The sequence below is a fragment of the Oryza sativa genome, chromosome 1, assembly GCF_034140825.1.
Source record: "Oryza sativa Japonica Group chromosome 1, ASM3414082v1".
Taxonomy (NCBI): Eukaryota; Viridiplantae; Streptophyta; class Magnoliopsida; order Poales; family Poaceae; genus Oryza; species Oryza sativa.
The window spans coordinates 42,224,676-42,247,105 of record NC_089035.1 but is presented as its reverse complement, the minus strand read 5'-3'; the positions used below and the strand labels follow the sequence as shown (position 1 = coordinate 42,247,105).

The following is a 22,430-nucleotide window of genomic DNA, read 5'->3' as shown; positions in this document are numbered from 1 at the left end:
CAGAATTCGGAATTCGTTTCCGTTTCCAAATGTTTCGAAAAAATTCTGACCGACACTTCCCGTTTCCAAAAACACGTCCGGAATTCGGAAACTTTCCGGACTGTTTTCATCCCTATCTACTACTGCTCGAGCTCAACCAGCATTTCCAGCTTGTTCTAAAACATAACACAGATAGATAATAATGGGCCTATAGATAGCGTGACGAGGAGGGGATAACTTGCGGCCCGGCTAAAAGAGATGGGGATTAAACCAATTGGGCCGAAAGATATGTCCAATTTGGCCGACAAGCTGGAATGCTGTTCGAGCTTGAGCTGGAGCAGTAATAGAGCACCGACAGCGATTAGCTATCGCATCAAGCAGAAACAGGATGATCTGTAAGAAATTACTCCGTTCTGCATTTTTTTTAAAAAAATTCCATTCCTTCCGTGCTCGATAATTACTGTTTTAATCACGTGATTTCGGATTCACCAACCGCGACTTGAAACTGAAACACCAAAAAAAACTCCATATGCGGCTTGGCAGAAAGAGGCCATGAATTCAATCACGCTATCAGTACAACAACAACATCTTAAACGTCCCATTTGATTCGCAGTGTTCATCACACGGAATGTATGGGCAGATGCTAGAGGAGGAATAAAGCAAAGGAACACAATTCCAAAGCAAAAGTATAACCGAAGTCGAATCCCAACGCGAGGCAAACCTCGTGATCTCCGCCGTCGGCCGGATCTCGTGATTACTGGTTAACCGATTGAAGTGTCTCATTGACAAGAGGAAGAAGTCACGCCATCTTGCAGTATATAAGGGGGGACATTCTTTCCTAGCTACGATCACGAGCTAGCGAGCGCGAGCATCGAGGCGCCATTCATAATTCCATCTCCAGATACTGATCAAGCAGATCAGAGCTCGAGTTATCATAGCTATTTGATCAAATGGGAGGTATATTCAGAACTTATTTTTCCCTTCCTTTTCTCTTTCATGCTGAGCTGATCTATTGCTAATCAATTAATTAACTAACCCTCTCTGCCTCTCATATGCAATTCGATCTCCTGGATTTTTCACATTTTGGTCCTTTTGAAAAACTTATTTCGCAAGTAGATCTCTAGAAAAACTTATCCTAAAAATAGTCCTTTTTGGGGCGCCAGAGTGGCTGGCGCCATCGTTCAACAGGATGGCGCCAGCCTCTTTGGCGCCGTCCCACCGCCGACGTGGCGGGGCGATGCTGAGGTGGCTAGGGGGAGTGCGCCAGAGTGGCTGGCGCCCCCCCCCCCCCCCCCGGAAATTTTTTATTTTTGTTTTATTTGTTTGATATTTTTTTCACGCTTAGGGACACACAAGAACCAACCATAAAAAAATTGAACTCAAATGGACGTAATATGTGACATGTAGAATTTTTCCTCTCCTCTCCTCTCTCCGAACTAGTGCAGAGGAGAGAGATGTGCAACTTTTTTATTTTTATTTTATTTTTTTGATATTTTTTTCACACTTAGGAACTCACAAGAACCAACCACGTAAAAAATAAACTCAAACGGACGAAATATGTGGCATGTGGAATTTTCCAAAGCTCCACCGAAAAACTTCTCTCCTCGAAAACACAATCTTGCAAGCGGAATTTGGAGGTTTTAATATCGCCGAACCCGGCAAAGCGGGGGAGAATCGGATGTAACTTTTTCTGTAGATGTCCGTGCATATATTATTTGCCTGATTCCGAGTCCGTATGAGAAAGTTACGCCTATTTTAATAGATGGCATATTTTGTCCGTTTCGGTAGAATTTTGGAAAATTCTACATGTCACATATTTTGTCCGTTTGAGTTTATTTTTTATACGGTTGGTTCCTATGTTCTCATAAGTGTGAAAAAATATCAAAAAAATAAAATAAAAATAAAAAAATTGCATCTCTATATACTGTTTAACTTATATATGTCATTTCATGTGGTTATATTTTGAATTAGATTAAGTAATTTCATATAGTGGTAGAGTGCATTATGTTTAACATGCTGATCAAAGGGTTTTACTAAATGAGTTATGGTCTAATTTTAGTGAAGGTGTAAAGTAGACTAAGTGGTATGCTAGATATTTTCAGACTTAGCTAAGTGGTAGTTCGAGTTTAAATTTTTTTTGTGGTTGGTTGTATCGTGATCCTGAGTGTGAAAAAACATCCGAAAAAATAAAATAAAAATAACACCGTTGCAACTCCATACAGAGAAACAGGAATGGAGCCACGTCGGTTCGCGTACGCCACGGTGGCAGGAGGACAGCGCCAGAGAGGCTGGCGCCATCCCGTTGGATGACGGCGCCAGCCACTCTGGCGCCCCAAAAAAGACCATTTCTAGGATAAGTTTTTTTAGGGGTCTATTTGTGAAATAAGTTTTTCAAAAGTATCAAAATGTGAAAAATCCAGATTCGATATCTCTCTCTCTATATATATATTTTATTTTCCTACACATCAATTAAATCGTCTGATTTGGCATAAACATGCACTCCTATGTTTTTGCAGGTGTCCACGGTGTTTGCTACGGCATGAACGGCGACAACCTCCCGTCGCAGAGCGAGGTCGTGCAGCTGTACAAGTCCAATGGTATCGGTGCTATGCGCATCTACAGCCCGGACCAGCAGGCCCTCGACGCGCTTCGCGGCAGCGGCGTCGCCGTCATCATCGACGTCGGCGGCAGCAGCGCGGTGGCCAACCTCGCCAACAACCCCTCCGCCGCCGCCGACTGGGTGCGTGACAACGTCCAGGCCTACTGGCCGAACGTCATCATCCGGTACATCGCCGTCGGCAACGAGCTCGGCCCCGGCGACATGGGGACCATCCTCCCGGCCATGCAGAACGTGTACGACGCGCTCGTGTCCGCCGGCCTCTCGAACAGCATCAAGGTGTCGACGGCGGTGAGGATGGACGTGATCACCGCCTCGTCCCCTCCGTCGCACGGCGTGTTCCGCCCGGACCTGCAGCAGTTCATGGTGCCCATCGCGCAGTTCCTCGCCAACACCATGTCGCCGCTGCTCGCCAACGTGTACCCCTACTTCGCCTACAGGGACAACCCGCGGGACATCCCGCTCAACTACGCCACGTTCCAGCCGGGCACCACGGTGAGGGACAACGACAGCGGCCTCACCTACACCAACCTCTTCAACGCCATGGTGGACGCCGTGTACGCCGCGCTGGAGAAGGCCGGCGCGCCCGGCGTCCGCGTCGTCGTGTCGGAGAGCGGGTGGCCGTCGGCGGGAGGGTTCGCGGCGAACGTGGAGAACGCGAGGAATCACAACCAGGGCGTGATCGACAACGTCAAGAACGGGACGCCGAAGCGGCCCGGGCAGCTGGAGACGTACGTGTTCGCCATGTTCAACGAGAACCAGAAGCCCGGGGATGAGACCGAGAGGCATTTTGGGCTCTTCTACCCTGACAAGACGCCGGTCTACCCGATTACGTTTCCTCCGAACTAGCAGCTGAGCATGCCATGCCGGTGCAAATAAGGATTTCCAGAGACGAATAATCCATGGTTAAATAATGTTGGTTGAACGTTAATGCATGTACTCTGTATGGCCCTTTTTTTTGACAATGCTACATGAATAAAAGTTCCAAATTTTTTTCTTAAAAAGAAAATTTCAGGCCTCTTCCCTTTTTTCCTTGTTTTTTTTTCTTGTTTTGTCTTTTCTCCCTTCCCTTGGTATAAGTTGGACTGGGCTGATTGTGTTAGGTAAACAAATACTTTTTTTTCTAATATACCGACGTGCAATCATTTTGCGTGTTTGTAAAATAAAAATATTCAGGATCTCTTTATCTGCTAATGACAGCAGCCTGCTGTGACTATATATTGGTACCATCTTGTGCCAAACAAATGGCACATAAACGTACTGATGGACGCAAACATTTTCGGCTTACCAGTTCCAGAACAGAGGACACAGATCATGAACAGAGAAGACTGCTTCACCAGCTCGATTTTGGCCACTCAAGCTGCTCTGGCTTGCGGCACTAATGGACTGGAATTCCCTTTGTTATAGCAACTAAAGAATTTGCACATTTGTTTCTGCAATTAATGGACTGGAATTCGTCAGACATTGTTTTTAGATCAGTTGTGCTATGCTTGTTTTTTTTTGCTCCATGTTGACCGATGAATTAATATATTTCAGATCCATGCGCTCATATTTAGTGAAGAAAAAAAAACTTACTGTTTGACCTGGCATTGGCAATGTGCTAGTTCACATAACAAATCCTGATTTATACAAATATAATTCACATCTAGTCAGGATATAGTATAGTCCATGTTTGATCATAATTCTCCAAATATTCTAATCACAGAGAACATCCGTCTTAATAAAAACAGAGAACATGAGCTGTGGATAAAAAAGGCTCAGAATTGGAATTCCACCAAACCAGCCAATAGTACCATATGCATATATTCGGTAATATGCCTGTCACGCCCCGGACTAGTCCCGACCGGAACTAGCCCGTGACGCTCCAAATTAACCTGTTAATCGATACCAGTCCCAGGAAACAGTGCTGGTATCACAGGAAGACAGAATATCACAGTAACAGAGGTCTCTTTATTATAGAGTAGGAGTACAGTCATGTTGGGCTGCGGACAGATCCCGAGCTCACAACTGCATTACAAAAGGGAAGCGGAAGCCAAGACTTGGACCAAACATCACAGGCGCGACTTGGGAATTAGGCCAAAACCCTAAAACTCATCGTAGCCGGCTTGCTCCTGGAAGAACTCCTCGTCAGCGGGATCCGCTTCATCTTCTTCAGCAACTGGGGGGGATTATTTATATAGAGCAAGGGTGAGTACGGGAGTACTCAGCAAGCCACGGGAAATAAGTGTTTAATGTAGGCTTCAAGGAAAGGCTGTTGTTTTTGCAATTGATTTTATTTGAACTCTTTTCTGAAATCAACTAAGTGAGTGCTTCTCAAACGACACGGATGAGACAGTGCGTCTCGTCCGGTCGGAGTATGTGCAATGTATCAGTCTTTTGAATTGATTCAAGGTTGGCACCCGGCCAACAACTTTCAAACGGCCACCCGGGCCAACAACTTTTAAACGGCCACCCGGGCCAACAACCTTCAAACGGCCACCCGGGCCTAGCTGATCCCATCAGCTGCAGATTTTCCAAACATCGATCCCCTTTCCACAACAGCAAATTTCACAAGGCAGTAGTCAAACAAAACTACGCTAGGAATCACCTCACATCCGCCCATGACCGTGGGCACGGCTGTTCGAACAGTTTGTTAACCTCTGCAGAGGTGGTACACTTTACCCACACGACATTACTAACCCGGATCACCTAGCTTATGGGGATCAGCCACGTCGGGAGACCTCCAAGCTTTCATGACAAGGCATTTCGAAAGCCGACACAGGTTTACCATATGCCGACGAGAGGGGTCCCAGACCAACAACAGGTTAGGTCCCAGACCATACTGTGCCAGGAAGCCCGGGGGTCCTCCCCGACACCACCCCGGCGAATCCACATGTCTCTCGGCATCAAGGCTCCCCTGATAAGCTAGTTACTCAGCCAGGGGTGTCCCATTCCACCCATGTGGTCGTACTTGTCCTATGTTCGGATGAAATTCCAAGGAAACGGTCCTTAAGTGCAAGAGCGGGAAACCGTACACCCGGTACGTTCCCCGGTCCGCGGTTTTGGAAATTCATTTAGTTCACAAGCACCGACCCAGGTGTCGGGTTTTCCAAGTCTTTTGTAAAACCCAAGTTTTACCCAAGAAGTTACTCAGATTTTAAGTTTGAAGGCGACCGTCGATACTCGTGCAGAGTGCACGATTTTCGAGGCGCGACTAGGTGGTTACAAGGAAACATGGTATAACAATTAACAGAGGAAGGATCAAATGCAACAAATAGGTAGGTCCGCCAATCTGCCTTGCAGACGGGACAAGCAGATTAAGTGTGATCCTATCAATGCATAATATTTTTTCAAGCAACATAATTAAGTTCAAATATAGGCTCAAGATGTTCAAGGGTGGCTTGCCTCGCTCGAGATCTTGAGCTTGATCCTCGAAATCCTCGCACTGCGGGTCTTCGGGCTCCGAAACTACACGCAAAACGGGACAACTCAACAAACGGCGAAAATAAAGCCCTATTAATGACCTCTAAGCGTGCCATTAGATAGATCTCGAGATTTGAGAAATTTTGGAAGTTGAACGGAGTCAAACGGATTTACGGTTGGAAGATATTGAATTTCTAAGATTATTAGATTTTTGGTCTAAAGGAAAAATGATTTATTTAAATCCTTTTTGAAAAAGAAAAAGAAAAGAAAAGAAGGAGGGAGGGAAATCAGACTTTCCTCGGGCGGCTAGGGCGCGGCCCGAGAGGAAGGGGCGGCTCGGCCGAGCTAAATGGTCCGGCCGGCCCAAGAAGGCGGCCCAAAGCGCGCGCGCGGGCGGAGAGGAGAGAGGGAGCCGGTGGGCCGGGTCCACCTTGCGTGGTCCCGGGTGGGACCCGCTTGTCGGTGGCACGGTTCACCGTGCGGAGGGAGCACGCGATGCGGCGCTAGGGTTTGGGCGGCGCACGCGCGCGGCTCGCGGGGGATGCGGGTGCGGCGGGCCCACGCGCAGCCTCACGGCTCGCGATGGACCGCGCGCACGGGGAGGGTGGAACGGAGGGAGTGGCTGACCGGGTCAGCCGACTCGGTTGTGCCGAGGTGGCACCGACGTGGCACCTACGTGGCTGCCTCGCGGGCCGGCTGGAGGAAGACGAAGACGCCGGCCGCGAATGGACGGCGGGCGGCGGCGGCGAGCGGCGGAGCGAATCACGGCGATACAGGCGAAAGCGAGCACACCGGGTGGTTGCACGAGATGAGGGGAGACGAGCCAACGGCTCGGATTCGCCGGAGGGAGCTCGACGGCGGCGGATTGTGGCGGCGGCCACCGGCGGAGAGAAAAGGGGAAAACGGTGACGAGGTCACGAGGGGCCGATTCCCGGCGGCGAGAGCATCTACGCGGCTACGGGAATCCGTCCCTTGCGCCGGATTAGGAGGAAACGCATCGAGGGAGGCTGGCGACGAGAGGCGTTTCCGAGTTCGGGCGGCGACAGCGGCGAGCACACGGCGAGCGACGGCAAAGGTCGGGGCGGCGCCAGCTAGCTACGGGGAGGCTACTCGTGCTACTACCCGAGTCTAAAGGGAGGAGATGGAACGAGGAGGGAGAATGGAGGGATGCACTACCGTGCGGGCGGGCGCAGTGACGAGAGCCGACGGCGCGAAACGTGATCGTTTCGGCCTCGGGCCGAGGAAGAGGAAGGGGAGGGCGCGCCCGGAGTCCCCTTCCACGTCCTCGCTCGTGCCGGCTCCTCCGACACGCGCAACGACGATCGGCGACGGCGAACAGGGGCGACAGTGGCGTGGCGGCGAGAGACGAAAACGAGGAAGATTGGAGGAGGGAGGAGCTTGGGTTTAAAGGGGCGACAATGTCGGTTTGGGAGAGGGGAACCGACTTTGGACGGTCAAGCCGGTGGGCTGGCGCCCGGCTAGCGGCCAAAACGACGACAGGAGGTGACGCCGGCGATGGGAGGAAAAAGAAGAAAGGAAGAGGGAAAGGGGGCTTGCCTCCTTGCTTCTTTGGGAAAAGGAGGAGGGAGAGAAGGCGATGAGGAGGAGCCCTGCCTTCTTTCCTTGGAAGCACGCGCGGGGAGAGGCGGGGCCGAGTCGATGACGACGGCGATGACGGCGGGGCGATTTGGAGCGGAGCGACGACACGGGCGGCAGGCGCGGGCAGGCGCGGCAGGCGCTGACGGCGGCGGCGACCAGGCGGTCGGCCACCACGGCACGCGCGCGCGGGAAGCAACGGGCGGCGTGGCGATTTGAGCGGCACGGCTCGGGCACGCGTGCTGGCTTGCGGGGCCGAGCGGCTGCGTGGCAGGGCAGCGGGGCCGGGCGGCGCAGACGGCGCAGGCGCGGCACGGGCGGCGACCACGCGGGCGCGCGCGCGCGAACAACGGCGCGCGGGGGCCGATTCCGCGGGCGAGGAGCTCGCCAGGGATGGAGGCGGGGAGAGAGAGAGCGAGGGAGGGGGGGACGCTCGGCGCGGCTCACGCGCACGCGCGCGCGGCGCGCGGCCAGAGCGGAGAGAGAGAGAAAGAGAGAGAGGGAGGGAGATGGGCCGAGAGAGATTCGGCCCATCAAACCCGGGGGAGGCGAAATAGACTTTTGCGGAGGGATTGATTTGGAAGGATTTGGATTCGGGATTGAATTCGACGATAGATCGGGGATTTGAGATCTGAGATGGCACGGACACTAGACGACAAGAAAAGAAACAAATTTCGCAAATAGGGTTTTTAAGAGATAGTTTTCCCGCTAGGCGCCACGACGGAACGGGCGCTACAATGCCAATCATGTGCAGCAAAAAAGTCAATATCGCTAATACTCCATCCATCATGTTTTATGTGCAGTGATAGCTAGCTTGTAGCCTGCTATTATACTTGTTCTTATTGATGATAAACACGGCTGATAGACACGCAAAATTCCTAACAGATAGTTTCAGATCATGTAGATTTCGTTTCGAGTTTTGACTCTAGAAATTAATTCAAGATGAAGTTCATTGACATCATGACATGCAAGATTACTTATTTATTATTTCAGAATAAAATGAAAGCTGCAACTAGAAGCAAAAGGAACACTCAGTTTTGGATTTGGATAATACATGTCTGCTATCAAAGATTCAAGAAGTGGCTTAGTTAAGGAAGAGAATTTTGATATCCCTCGAGGGGATATCCCCTCGTTGTTTGCATGTCATTCAAATGATTATGAAAAAAATTAAAAAAATTTAAGAAGATGTATTAATATGTGATATATCACTCCACAAACATGCAAGTAAAAATTCAACTTATACATCTCGCAACGAAAAAAACAAATTTGACTATGAATATACGTTAACTAGCTGCGGTTCAATTTGTTTTTTCGTTACGAGATGTAGAAGTTGAATTTGAACTTGCATGTTTGTGGAGTGTTATATCACATGTTAATACACATTCCTAATTTTTTTCAAATTTTTTTATAACCATTTAAGTGACATGCAAAGAACGAGGGGATATCCCCTCGAGGGATTAAAACAGTTTCCCCTTAGTTAATTGAATTTGCTCCAAGAATTTCGCTGACCACACGCTTGAGCGCTAATTCATCGGAGATGACACCCTTGTGCGTCGTGTTGGGGATCAAAATTGACTTGAAGTAACCCTGATCCGGGTCATCACCGATCAACCTTTCTAATGCCAACACGGTGTCCAAGTTGATCTGCCCATCGCCGTCGCCGTTCACCACCTGAGGCTTCGCGCTGAAGTTGCCGTCCCAGAACACCAGCTTATCTACCGTCGGCACACCGACGCCGTTGATGGACGTCAGCGGCACGAGCGGCGCCCGGAAATCCAGGGTCACCGGCAGCGCCCTCGCCCGGTAGAGCGCCACCTCGTCGTCGGAGAAACCAGCCGCCGAGAGAAACTCCGGCATGTCGTCGGCGGAGTAGTTCTTGGCTCGCGTGATCACCAGTGGCGTGTCGCCGTACACCGCCGGCGACGGCAGGAGGGAGAACATGCTCGCGAAGCTCCTGTTCCCGTACGTCAGCACGCTGCCCACCAACGACGACGACGACGGGATGGAGGAGGCGGCGAGGGGCCACATGTTCAGCGGCGAGCCGCCGACGCCGAGGCAGAGCATGACGAAGTGCTTGATGTACCTCCTTCTCCACGGCAGCGGGGTCCGGTCGAGGAACACCATGGCGAAGAGGCCGCCGAGGCTGTGCGTCACGAGGATGACCGGCTTGCCTCCGTTCCTCTCGCTCGCGCGCTCCACGAGGCGCCTTAACCTCGACGTGAAGTCGGAGAACACCCCGGACGGCAAGCCGGGAGCGGCCGGCGCGTACCTGAAGTCGTACGGCGCGCCGAACAGGTTCTCTCCCTCCGCGTATCCCTCCTCTTCCAGCGCCTCCACGAGCCTCTCCATGCACACGTCCCTATATGCATTGCATGTTCATCTCCTTGTGGAGTGGAGTACGATAAATTCGACATGATATCGCTTACTTTCGAGCAGGATCGTCGGAGCGGAAGCCGCGGGTGGAGCCGAAGGAGACGACGCGGGTGTCGACGCCGGGCACGTTGCGGTAGTCGCCGGCGACGGGGTCGTACACGAGGCGCAGCTGGTCGGCGTAGCAAGGCGAGAGCGCGGGGTCCTCCTGCAGCGCCGTGAAGTTCTCCCACAGCCGGATTACGGTTTCCAACGAATTCATTTCTGTTTTTGAATTCATTTCTTGAAAATTTCCGTCGGATTACGGTTTCCAACGAATAGCAGCCTTATCATGTTTGTTTCCGTTTCCGAGAAAAAAAATTCGGAATTCGGAATTCGTTTCCGTTTCCAAATTTTTCGAAAAAATTCTGACCGACACTTCCCGTTTCCAAAAACACGTCGGGAATTCGGAAACTTTCCGGACTGTTTTCATCCCTATCTACTACTGCTCGAGCTCAACCAGCATTTCCAGCTTGTTCTAAAACATAACACAGATAGATAATAATGGGCCTATAGATAGCGTGACGAGGAGGGGATAACTTGCGGCCCGGCTAAAAGAGATGGGGATTAAACCAATTGGGCCGAAAGATATGTCCAATTTGGCCGACAAGCTGGAATGCTGTTCGAGCTTGAGCTGGAGCAGTAATAGAGCACCGACAGCGATTAGCTATCGCATCAAGCAGAAACAGGATGATCTGTAAGAAATTACTCCGTTCTGCATTTTTTTTAAAAAAATTCCATTCCTTCCGTGCTCGATAATTACTGTTTTAATCACGTGATTTCGGATTCACCAACCGCGACTTGAAACTGAAACACCAAAAAAAACTCCATATGCGGCTTGGCAGAAAGAGGCCATGAATTCAATCACGCTATCAGTACAACAACAACATCTTAAACGTCCCATTTGATTCGCAGTGTTCATCACACGGAATGTATGGGCAGATGCTAGAGGAGGAATAAAGCAAAGGAACACAATTCCAAAGCAAAAGTATAACCGAAGTCGAATCCCAACGCGAGGCAAACCTCGTGATCTCCGCCGTCGGCCGGATCACGCAGCCCGGACATCCGCGGCGGCGGCGGCGGCGGGCTTGCGCCGCCGTGCTGGCTTGGCTGGAGAGATCTTGGCGGCTTGGGGCCTCGAGCTCTTCCTGACATGGCAGAGAACCCAGAAGTCGTCCTCCTCGCCGTCGTCGGCGCGGCGGTAGCACCGCGGGTCGGTGATCTCGTACTCGGCCATCATCCACCCGGTGCTCCGCTGCTGCCCCATCTCGCCGCGCACGTAGAAGCAGTAGTTGATCCTGCACCACCGCACCACCACGCCGAGGTCGGTCACGGACTGCCCGTTCTTGGTGGAGCTGTGCATCCACGCGCCACCGCCGCCACCGCCGCCGCCGCAGCCCGCCACGGTCCGCCGCACCGAGGGCTTCCTCCGCGCGCGCGCCGAGAAGAAGAACCCCTCCTCCCGCCTCCCGTGCCGCGCCAGGAGCTCCCACGGCGCCGCGCCGCAGGGGTCGGCCTCCACCACGGCGCCCGCCACGCGCGGCGCGAACCCGCGCAGCTGCGGACGGAGGAAGTGGAGCATCAGCTCGTCCTCCGTCGGCTCGAACCCGACGCCGCCGCCGCCGTACTCGTCTTCTCGGATCAGATTCATCTCCTTCCCCATTCCGAGTAGTAGCTAGTCTAGTCTCCGCTCGAAGTCAACAGCGAGAAGACAAGATGTGGAGATGAACAGAGACGGGTAGGGGTGTGTGTGTTCCTCGTGAGTTCTTTCTCCGGACCACCAGTATTTATCTCGCCATCGAATGGAGCCCATCGTAAGTGCGATGAGTTCTTCAGTCCGGAATCTTCATATTCTGTGGGCTGAGCCCAGCCGTGTCGGCTCAGGCCTGACCGTGCTTGGGCCGTGCCACTTCGGGCGGCCCATTTGACCATCTATACATCTCCATACTTTTTTAGGACATTAAAATTTTCATTTTTAAGTACAATTCAAGGAATTTAACGCTTTTTAGATAATCAAGGATAATGTTGAGGTACCTCGGAAAGAAAACAGTGAGCGATGTGCAGGATCAGTGTAAAGGACCTGCTATGCTTGAATTTTGAGCTTTTACGTTTGGATAGATGCGTATTGACACTAATCAGTAATCAGAGACACACCGTGATACTGAGAATCAAACACATTTCTAACAATATGAGATTATGATAACCATTATTACTGATATTTCCATTTAATCAAAATGTGTATGAATTAGGTATAAAAGTATACAGCCATTTACACCCAAATCTAAAACTAATACCTTCATGACTCCTTAATTCATATCCTCCAATATATCCATCAGAGTAGATCATCAACCCAACCAAGGCAGTGTGCTACCAAACAATCCAAACTACGATCTACAAACACAACACAAATCAAGAACACATTTTGACCTGACCTGACACGATTCACCTCAAGAACACGCAGTTCTTGTGATCTTTCGTGTCATTTTCTTGCTGCTGCTTCTGCTCGTTGGCCTTCCAGCCATTGGGCACCCACCAAACTCGGATGCTCTTGTCGAGCCCTCCACTGTACACCATGCAGCCATTGCTGACCCTGCACCAGCTCGCCTGGATGCATTTCACGGGGCCCTCATGGCCTCTGATCACGCCCACCCTGGCGAGGGCGGCGGCGGCGGCGCCGTCGCCGTCGCCGCTCGTCTGCCAGCGCCACAGCCCGATGGTCTTGTCGGCGGAGCCCGTGAAGACAAGGTCGCCGGCGACGCACAGGCAGAGCACGGCCATGTCGTGCGCCTTCACGTCGCAGGAGAGGCTCCAGCGGCTGCCCCTGCCGCCTACCCTGTCCCACCCGACGACGTGCCCGTCCGACCCGGCGGCGTACACGCGGCGAGCCCCGGCGTCGGCGCTCGCCACGAGGGCGTTCCACGACACGCCGTCCCGGGAGATGAGGATGCCCTGGAGGAAGTGCGCCGCCTTGCCTTTCCCCCACGCCTTGACGTGGCCGTCGGCGGAGGCGGAGTAGATGGTGCCGCTGTCGGCGGCGACGGCATTGATGGCGTCGTCGTGGGCGTGGATCGACTCGAGGCACTTGAGGTCGGAGATGCGCCAGACCTTGAGCGTCTTGTCCCAGGAGCCCGAGTAGACGACGCCGTCGTGCACGGCGAGGCAGGAGATGCTGTCGGCGTGCTCGATCCAGAGGCGGCGGTGGTTGCGGCGTGTCTGCACGTAGCTGGCGTGGCGGAAGATCTTGCCCAGGTAGTCCCTGGTGGTGGGCAGCGCGGCGACGAGCTTGAACGCGTTCTCCGACCGCCGCGACACCCGCCAGACGCGGACGCGGCCGTCCTGGTGCGCGGAGAACACCCTGCCCCCCGCGGCGGCGAGCGCCTTGACGGACCCCTCCCCATGCCCGAACCTCGCGAAGCGGCGGAGATCCGGCTGCTGCCACGCGACGATGTCTGCGCCGGTGGACGCGCTGAGCAAGAACTCCCCGCAGAGCGAGAGGGACGACACCGAGCCCTGGTGGTCCCTCAGCACGGCGAGCGCCTTGAACGAGTCCCTCGACATCGGCAACGCCTCGACGACATCCGACGGGACGGCCGGGTCGGAGAACGACGACGAGGTGGAGGAGAACGAGGCGACGGACGAAAAGGAGGAGAACGATGCGGAGGAGACGAAGGCGGAACGCGGGAGCAACGGCGCGGACATAGCAGCGCGGTCTGTTGGATCCCGCAATGGCATTGCCATGGCCGCGTGCGGGGATGCTTTCTTGAGGCGAGCGGACGCGGAGGTGGTGGCGAGAATAGCAGAGGCTGCGAGGTGTTCGTCCGGGACAGAGAGGCCGAGGCGGGTGGTTTGAGGCGACGACGACGACTCGACCGAGCTAGCGCGTGCTGTTTTTATCTTCCCCCCCCCCCCCCCCCCCCCCCCCCCCCCTCTTTCGAGAAAACGAAAAAGTTAATGGCAGGTGGGGCCCATGAGGCAGGGGCGGTTCAACGGCTACTAGGCGCGGGCTGCTTTGTCACTACGGTTTTACGTTTTCTATTCGTCAAAACGGAAACAGATTTCGTTTGTTTATTACGGTTAGGTGAGTAGGTCTGATCGTTTCGAGCGTTTGCCTTCATTTCGCACAAGTTTGCTGATTTCAGTGTTTTTCTTGCTGTAAACTACACGGTGATAATTTTGAATCTGCCATCTTTTCTCCAATTCAATATATTAAGCGGTGAATCCATGGAAAAATTTGCGGGACTTTACATTATCAAAACAAAATTAACGCCGACCAACTGATTGCACATGCTACCATGATGGAAAATACGCATCATATAATCAGAACCATACAAGCACAATAGGCAGTAAAGCAAGAAATTAGAGGTCACATGAGCGCACTAAGCATAACACTTTCTGTTTCTTCTCCCCTTATTCGGACACTTGTCCATGTTTAAACAGGCTTAATGATGTTGATGCAGTATCCAGCAATCCAGCATCATGAAGCACTCTGAACAGTAACAACCTGCTACAACAATGGGATTAATGAATCAGATGCGCATTATAAAAACCAAGACAGAATCAGACACGCGAATTATCGGTGAGACGTTGACAGTCTGAAACTCCGAAAGAAAAAAAAAAGGCTGGTGATTCGGGTTGTTCTAGAAGCATTTGACAGGGAGCCCAAAATGTTTCAGAGCTCATTACTGACGAACATTTTCAACTCGTGTGTCTGATTGCATTAGAGGTTGAACCATTTTTCTCTCGTTTTTTCTTGTATATGATGCACTTGAAGCACAAGGCAAGTCCATGGTTTAGGTAGAGCAAGCTCTTGTGTACTGCCATCGTTTTAGTTCTCTATGGCTGGAGGTGCCTTCAAGGCTAGTTCTTGTGTACTGAACAACTACTGCTGAATATATATACAGTCTACTAATACTAACACTACTATTAATCCACCGACCAAAGTCAGCAGACAGCGTTCCATAGTGCTATATTCATATACTACAGAGTACTCCATCTGTATTTTAATGTATGACGTCGTTGACTTTTTAATAAACGTTTGACCTTTCGTCTTATTCAAAAAATTTATGTAATTATCATTTATTTTACTGTGACTTGATTTATCATCAAATGTTCTTTAAGCATAGCATAAGTATTTTTGTATTTGCATAAAAAATTGAATAAGATGAATGGTCAAACGTTGGTTAAAAAATCAACGGCGTCATACATTAAAATACGAAGGGAGTGTTAGATTTAATTGGGTAATTGATCCATTTAAATCAATTAAACCAAATAAATTCCAAGGCTCATTATGCTAGGAATTCATGTGAATTCATTCTTTTATGGGATATCAATGGGATGAAGAGTTTTGAGAATTAATCTATTTGATTAAGGAATTGGTAACTTATATCAATTAGTTCTAATTGATGGATGGTTGATGGTTGTGTAGTGGAGGATGGTTCATGGCTAGTTGATGACAATTAGTTGCTCTATTCCTCTTCCTATTCCATGACTCTTACTCTTCATCTTCCATTCCTCTTATAAAATGAGAATGGATTTGATCTCCCGCGAGAAGAGGAAGACACACTTTCATCCATTTTCCAAAGCTGTTGCTGCTACGGTAATCCCATCCCGACGAGTGTGTGCACACGCGTTGGGAGAGTAGGCCTCCGAAACCACGCGTTGCTGCGACGTTTGCACAGACGGGCGGGCGATCAGGTTTTTGGGGAGCGCAAGGCGCGACTACTCACTGTTCGTCAACATCTACTTCATTTTCACCAACATGTCGAACACTGGAGACAAGGAGAAGGAGACTCCCGTCAACACCAACGGAGGCAATACTGCCTCAAACTCCAGCGGAGGACCATTCTTGGGGTATAACCTTATTACATTATTTCAATTAGAAGTTTTACTGTTAATGTTCATCGCAATGTCAACATTGTGTCATTATGTGATTGTTGATGCTTATTCAACGTTAAGCATGCTCATGTTGATTATATTCACCACTATCACTGGATCAAATTCCATTGTAAATATCATGTTTATTATCTTGTTATTTTAGATTAAAATATGCCGAATTATGACCAAATTTTCAACAGGGAGTATATGTTAAGCTTCTGAAGCTTCTGGCTTCTTCTAATACATGCAGTGGAATTAGTACTGGTTTATTCGTAGCTTGGCTTGAAGAGAAGATGCATCATGCATGTAATGTAAGATGTGTAAGCTGGCAAGTTTCTTGCAAATCTGTTCACGTCTTAGCTCAGTAGTTCCTTTCGTTGGGACTTGGTTTTGAACAGAAGAAACACTCATGCCATGGTGTAAAATAGCCAATGGTGTTTCATAAAAAGACATGTGCAATTACAGAAGTTTTATAGAAAAGTAGCCAATTACTTAGTGCGTTGACAGTACGGACGGGCAGTCAGAGAGCACCCAATGGGGGTCTGCTGCTATGAATTTCTGATACTCCGACGCACGGGATCAATGAAGAAAAGGAGAACGCACAACGCCGCTGCTATTGCGGTAGGTCTAATTCAAAAAGTTTTCAAACATTTTTATATGTTTCCAAGCAAAAGTTGCAGTACGGTAGTAGTATTTGTTCTTGAGGATATGTGGCTCACGCTCAAAGCAACTGCCGCCCTTTGGTCGGAGAGAGAGCATGCACCTTTTGATCAAAAAGGTTGGTCATATGTTCCATGACATGAGTATACACTAATCAATCTTCATAGGAGTAATTTATTTTTGCTTCCAATGAGAGACTAGTTGATCTTCCAATGGAGTAGCTACAAATCTTATTTTTCTTTTTTTTCTTATGTTCAGCTCGAGTAGTTGAGAAAAATAATTCTTATAGTGCTCACCTATAGAGCCTGTATCACAACGAGGTACAGAAAAGCTCTGAAAGTCTGAATTGCTATGCTTTAAGCAGGCATTGCGGCCATAATTCTTCCAAATTTCGATGGGCCTAACCAACTACCTCTATGTTCTCTCGTATAGTGTGTGATAATGCGTATGACTAGTGCTTGTTTATTTTATTTTTTTTCACACGACTGAAACTCTGAAACTAAACAGGCCAAGTCGCCAAGAGATGGAGCAGAACCGTAGGAGTACAGAGTACAGACACTACCATTAAAAAGTCAAAACGGGCCTTGGCAACGAGATAGATGGGCTCAAAGAAATTGGGCCCTCTTCTCTAGCGTAGGCCCACCAGAGAATTTTCAGCCGGGCCGGAAGCCTGGAATTCCCCTGAATTTGGGCCCAGAGTTGAAACAGACAATTCACAGGGGTCCTACTGCAAATATGTTACTACTTCGTATCATATCATTTGCAAGAGAGAGGAAAAGAAAAAACTCTTAAAACAAGGGAAAGGAGAAATCCAAGCCAATTTGCGACGAACCCTAACCGCCCACCAAATCCTCTCCTCCTTCCCCAACGGCGAGCGTCCCCGGCGAATCCGCCTTGACGGAGGCACCCCGGCGAGCTCACCTTCCCGGAGGAATCCCAGCTCAGCCTCATCGTCTTCGGTGAGGTACGCATCCCTTTGTCCCATCACTTTTCACCCGTCAATTGCAGTCCCCGACCTGGTAGAGGAGGGGAGCACACAGCCGACGCCATAGCAGCAGCAAATCTGACGTGCCGTCCGCCTCCGCTCTGCTGCGGGCGTCGATTCTGGTGACCGTGCCATGTCGCGCTCGATGTGCTGGCCTTCCGGACGGCCGGCGCCGCCATCTCATCCCGTAGATTCCGAATCAGCGAGAAACGTGTGTTACTCGTGTAGGGAGGGGAACGTGAGGAGGACGAACCCCTACACCTACACCTTAGGAGTTTTGTGCCTCCTCCCGATGTGAGGGGAATAGGGGATCGTGTTTCCTGGGCGGAGAAAGCTCTTATTGTTTTCTGATTATACACAATTCTGAGTAGTAACACGTGTCTACTGTGTCTGTGTCCCTTCCGCATTTTCCGCTTAGTGCTTACAGCCCAGTTGAACCCAAATCAGATTTTGTACTGAGCAAAATCCTTGAACCAAACATCCCCTGGAAAAACTTGCTCCTTATCTTAGTGAGAAATGAAACATTTATCATAATTACATTGGATTATTTTTTTCTTACATGTGCATTTTCTGTATGGCCACGTGCCATTGAACATGGGAAGTAGATCTATTTTTCTTTCACCATTTAGTTTACATTGCATAGCAGGATTTTATTTATGCAGACATAGTATTTATGTTGCATCCTGGATAGTAAAGTAATACTAGTTCTACGAGTATGAATATGAATTTAATTTTCTTACCAAACCATATAAACCATCATACCCTAGTGTGCTTACTTGACTTCATGCGCAAGAAACTTATAAGTGTGGATTCTCTTCATATATCTGTAGGGAAATATCTTGGTGATTCTTGGGAACCTTCAGAAAGACCACTTAATAGTTTTCCTTGGCCCAGAAAGGCTTGAGGCTTGAGAGCTGAAAAGTTCTGCTGGAGCTAGTGCTATAATGGCCACAAAACTTGTGGTAAGTGGACAATCTTTCTCTTTTTAGGATTCTATAAACGAATGTGTCCTTTCATAGTTTAATCATTCATGAAGAATGATGACATGAGATTTATTTACTTAGGTTCTTGGAATCCCATGGGATGTGGACACTGAAGGATTAAGAGAGTACATGGGCAAGTTTGGACCCCTAGATGATTGCGTCGTCATGAAGGTTTGTAGCAATTTCATATTCAGAATAAGATATTAGATGCCATATTCTTTGTGTTTATTACATGCCATTAAGATTTGAGGAGAATATGTTTCTTGTCTTTTTAAAGTTATTTGGGAAACCACAGCCTCACATGTTGTACTGTTGGTAATCTATTCCTTTCAATAATGAGTTTGCCTTGGAACAGATATGGCTATGTGCTTGTATTTCGCTTTCAGTATCTGATTTCTATTTAGTCTTCCTTTTTCTGGGGTTGTCCGCCAAAATTGAGTCCTGAATTTCTGGATGCACATCTTAAATAACTTCTTCAGTACTGTATTCATCAATTTATTAGCCTGATTTGGTAATTTGTGTACTGACTGACCACTATCTTTCTTGTACGTTAAAATTATAGGAGCGTTCGTCTGGTCGATCTCGTGGGTTTGGTTATGTAACGTTCTCATCAGCTGATGATGCCAAGGTAGTAATCCTGTTCTCCCAGATTTGCTGACTTGATATTACATTGCATGACTAGTGTTGTATTTTAAATCTTTTGTTAGAGTTTATATATCAACTGTGAAATATCAACCTTCGAATTTTTTAAGAGGTGCTTAGTAAAGTGGTTTACTAATTAATGTGGTATAATAAAGTGGTTTAGTAATATCTTGTTTACTAATTAATGTGGTATAATAACATGGTTTAGTAATACCCTATCTTCTAACATATTTGGTACTGCTGCAATTTATTCGTTCTGAATCATTCTGCAACATTTTTTTCAGAATGTTCTTGAGTGTGAGCATGTTCTCGGAAACCGAACTCTAGAAGTGAAGATAGCCACTCCTAAGGTAAATAAAATACAAACATATATTATATATGCTAGCAGTATGTTGTACAGTTGATTCACATCAAGCTGTAGTTGACTATGGTGTATCTTGTCATTGAATAGGAAGAAATGAAATCACAGGGATCAAAAAAGGCTACTAGAATATTTGTTGCTCGAATTCCGCAGTCCGTGGATGAGTCCATGTTTCGTAGGTAAGCTATAGCTTCAGTCCTTTTGTTCAGCACTCAGTTCACTTATCAGTTGAATATCCGAGCTTGCATAAAGACTCTAATCAGAACATTTTATTGATAGGCATTTTGAAGCCTATGGAGAAATCACTGATCTTTACATGCCAAAGGTGAGCAAATTTGGAATTATTTTTAAATTGCTAAAAATATTTATGTATTCTCTGTGATATCACAATTAAGTACCAATACAAGTAGATACACTCTTTCTATATAGTTACCTAGATTTGCTTATCACTAGTTTAACTAGATTTCCTTCCGATAAGGACAAATATCTAAACTAATCCTAATGCTAGGATTGTCTGGACTCCTGTGGCCTTCGCTAATTAGGCATGCATCTTATAAGAGACTGGATATAGAAGGTGCTGATTGAATTTAAGTTAGCACAGGCGAAGCATTTAAAATAGCATTCTTCTTGTTTGTCACAATCAGCATTAAGCTCATAAGTGGATTTTTTTTGGTACGAGTATTTGTTTTGGTGCTACAATTGATTATTGAAATTATATGGTAATGAATGGAGCTACAATGCTAAATATGATAAGATTTTACTGAAATGAGTCTTCCACCCTCCTGTTTTGTGTGTAGGAACATGGTTCAAAGGGTCATCGTGGAATTGGGTTCATCACTTTTCAGAGTGCAGGTACGTTTGCAGAAATCCTCCATCATTTATTCAGGCGTTCATTTTAATTTGTTGTTGGGGAAGAATAATTTTAGCATAGATGAGTCTTCATTTATATAAAATGGCATCTTGACCTGAAACCTTTACTTCATGTCTGTGTTCTTTAGGGATGATTGCTTTTTTCCCCAGTTTGATCTTTAAGCTTGATATGCATTTTGTAATTACCTTATTCAATGCAACTGTAATGTTACAGAATCTGTGGACAGTATCATGCAAGATTCACATGAACTGGATGGCACAACAGTAGTTGTTGACCGCGCCACTCCTAAGGTACCTTTGCTCCAAAGCACTTGCCATTGGTGGCTGCATCCAATAGTATCTTATCTTTGAGTAGGCTCTGTAGTAGGACATTCTATTTACTGAAGTAGTTATGTACTTGTTACCACCTGAAATCCATCTGAACCAGGATGAAGAAGTCAGATATCCTCCAAGCAGGGGGGCATCTCAGGGTGGCTATGGTGCATATAATGCATACATTTCAGCAGCTACCAGATATGCAGCTTTGGGTGCACCTACTCTGTATGACCATCCAGGGTCAGCTTATGGAAGTAAGTCTTCTGCTACGAAGATCACAGGTTTGACACAAAGCAACTTTGTTAACTGGTTAAATGTTTTCTATTTGACTTACATTGACTAGGAGGAGGATACTATGGATCCTCCCAAGGAATGGGCAACAAAAAGATATTTGTTGGCAGGCTTCCACAAGAGGCAAACACGGAGGACCTAAGGCATTACTTTGGCAAATTTGGCCGAATTGTGGATGCATATATCCCAAAGGTAAGGTTAAGACTTTCTCATTGTTTGTAACTGTACTATGTTAATCTCAACCTTTTCTAATTGTATTGAAGGACCCTAAAAGAAGTGGACATCGAGGTTTTGGTTTTGTCACCTTTGCTGATGAGGGTGTGGCAGATCGGGTAGCTCGCAGAAGTCATGAAATTCTAGGACATGAGGTAAGGCTGTTGGTGTCTCCTTGTCTCTGCTTCCCATGCCTCCAAAGCCAAAGTGACAATGTCAACCTTAGCTTTTCTTTGGGGAAAAGAAAAACACTAATCATACCATTCCAATGTTTCAGGTTGCAATAGACACTGCTGCACCACTTGAGGGTGACTCTGGTGGTGGTTACATGGAACCCATGGATCTTTATGGGGCTTATGGTTCAATGCGAACTTATGGCAGGTTCTGCAGTGGTATCGACTATGATGTAAGTGCACAAATACATTATTATGCTTATGATGCACAGTAGGCTTATATATAAGTTAATTGGTCCGAGTACATTTGTGATAACAGAGCTGTAGGCTTAATGTTGGTTCGTTGTGATTGTCACCAATTATCTGTTGAATCTCATGCAAATCATCTAACAAAAACTTGTTGATGTCCCAGTACGGTTATGGTCACAGCGGAAGTAGCAGTAGCAGATCAAGGGCTGATTGGCGATACCGACCTTACTGAGCCTGCTGTCTTGTTACTGTTAATGATGTTTTAGTTTACCTCCAAGGGAACTGTGGAAACGGAGAAAAGAACAACTCCATAAAGAATGCCAGGTTGTACTATGTTAATCTTAAGCGGGACGGGACATACGTGGAATCTGTATTTCAGTTCATCCTGTAAATTTTTCTTTGCCATTAGAACGCATTAATGCGGTTTCTGTGCCAGGATGCCATGAGATCGAGGCAGCAGTGTAGTTATCATTATTGTGGAAGTACCATATGTAATAACAATCTTTCTTCTACACATGTAAACGGTGGTTCTGGTTTTTGAGCCTCTCGTGCCTGATCCTGCTTTCTTGTCTGAATCCATCTACTACTGTATTGGTTTACAATTGCTATTGTGAGTACAGTTCTCTATCTTTGTGTTTCCCACTTCTACTTCCTCTGATGGCCACCGTCGCCGTGTTCTTCCCGCTGCCGGTGGCGAAGGAAGCCTTCTACAACACGCCGGTCGGCCGGTGGCCGTACGTCGGCTTCTTGCGGTTGCGCGTAAGGATTTGTCCATGAGCCACGTGATATACTCTCTGTGTGTGTGTTTGCT

The 22,430-nt window shown here is 48.2% G+C and overlaps 5 protein-coding genes across 5 annotated transcripts; 2 read left to right on the top strand and 3 right to left on the bottom strand.

Annotated features, from left to right (window-relative positions):
• The first annotated feature begins 810 nt into the window (after positions 1–810).
• Positions 811–3,605, top strand: LOC4325830 (glucan endo-1,3-beta-glucosidase GV). Its single transcript, XM_015786425.3, has 2 exons — positions 811–936; positions 2,496–3,605. The coding sequence occupies exons 1-2, from the start codon at positions 930–932 to the stop codon at positions 3,443–3,445; spliced, it is 957 nt and encodes a 318-aa protein (XP_015641911.1). The 5' UTR covers positions 811–929; the 3' UTR covers positions 3,446–3,605.
• Positions 3,606–9,014: 5,409 nt separating this feature from the next.
• On the bottom strand, positions 9,015–10,678 carry LOC4325829 (lecithin-cholesterol acyltransferase-like 1). Its single transcript, XM_026022473.2, has 2 exons — positions 10,021–10,678; positions 9,015–9,953 (listed from the first exon to the last, which is right to left on the bottom strand). Exons 1-2 carry the CDS (start codon positions 10,242–10,244, stop codon positions 9,068–9,070), a joined length of 1,110 nt encoding a protein of 369 aa, XP_025878258.2. The 5' UTR covers positions 10,245–10,678; the 3' UTR covers positions 9,015–9,067.
• Positions 10,679–10,841: 163 nt separating this feature from the next.
• LOC4325828 (NAC domain-containing protein 48-like) lies at positions 10,842–11,764 on the bottom strand. The gene has a single exon (XM_015786435.3). It carries the CDS (start codon positions 11,664–11,666, stop codon positions 11,052–11,054), a length of 615 nt encoding a protein of 204 aa, XP_015641921.1. The 5' UTR covers positions 11,667–11,764; the 3' UTR covers positions 10,842–11,051.
• Positions 11,765–12,197: 433 nt separating this feature from the next.
• Positions 12,198–13,865, bottom strand: LOC4325827 (protein JINGUBANG). Its single transcript, XM_015786366.3, has one exon. It carries the CDS (start codon positions 13,739–13,741, stop codon positions 12,446–12,448), a length of 1,296 nt encoding a protein of 431 aa, XP_015641852.1. The 5' UTR covers positions 13,742–13,865; the 3' UTR covers positions 12,198–12,445.
• A 3,462-nt stretch (positions 13,866–17,327) lies between these two features.
• Positions 17,328–22,163, top strand: LOC4325826 (heterogeneous nuclear ribonucleoprotein 1). Its single transcript, XM_015786412.3, has 14 exons — positions 17,328–17,501; positions 18,353–18,484; positions 18,587–18,676; positions 19,068–19,133; positions 19,432–19,497; positions 19,599–19,687; positions 19,788–19,833; positions 20,306–20,360; positions 20,593–20,669; positions 20,806–20,947; positions 21,037–21,176; positions 21,248–21,352; positions 21,475–21,603; positions 21,783–22,163. The coding sequence occupies exons 2-14, from the start codon at positions 18,467–18,469 to the stop codon at positions 21,849–21,851; spliced, it is 1,092 nt and encodes a 363-aa protein (XP_015641898.1). The 5' UTR covers positions 17,328–17,501; positions 18,353–18,466; the 3' UTR covers positions 21,852–22,163.
• Positions 22,164–22,430: the final 267 nt, after the last annotated feature.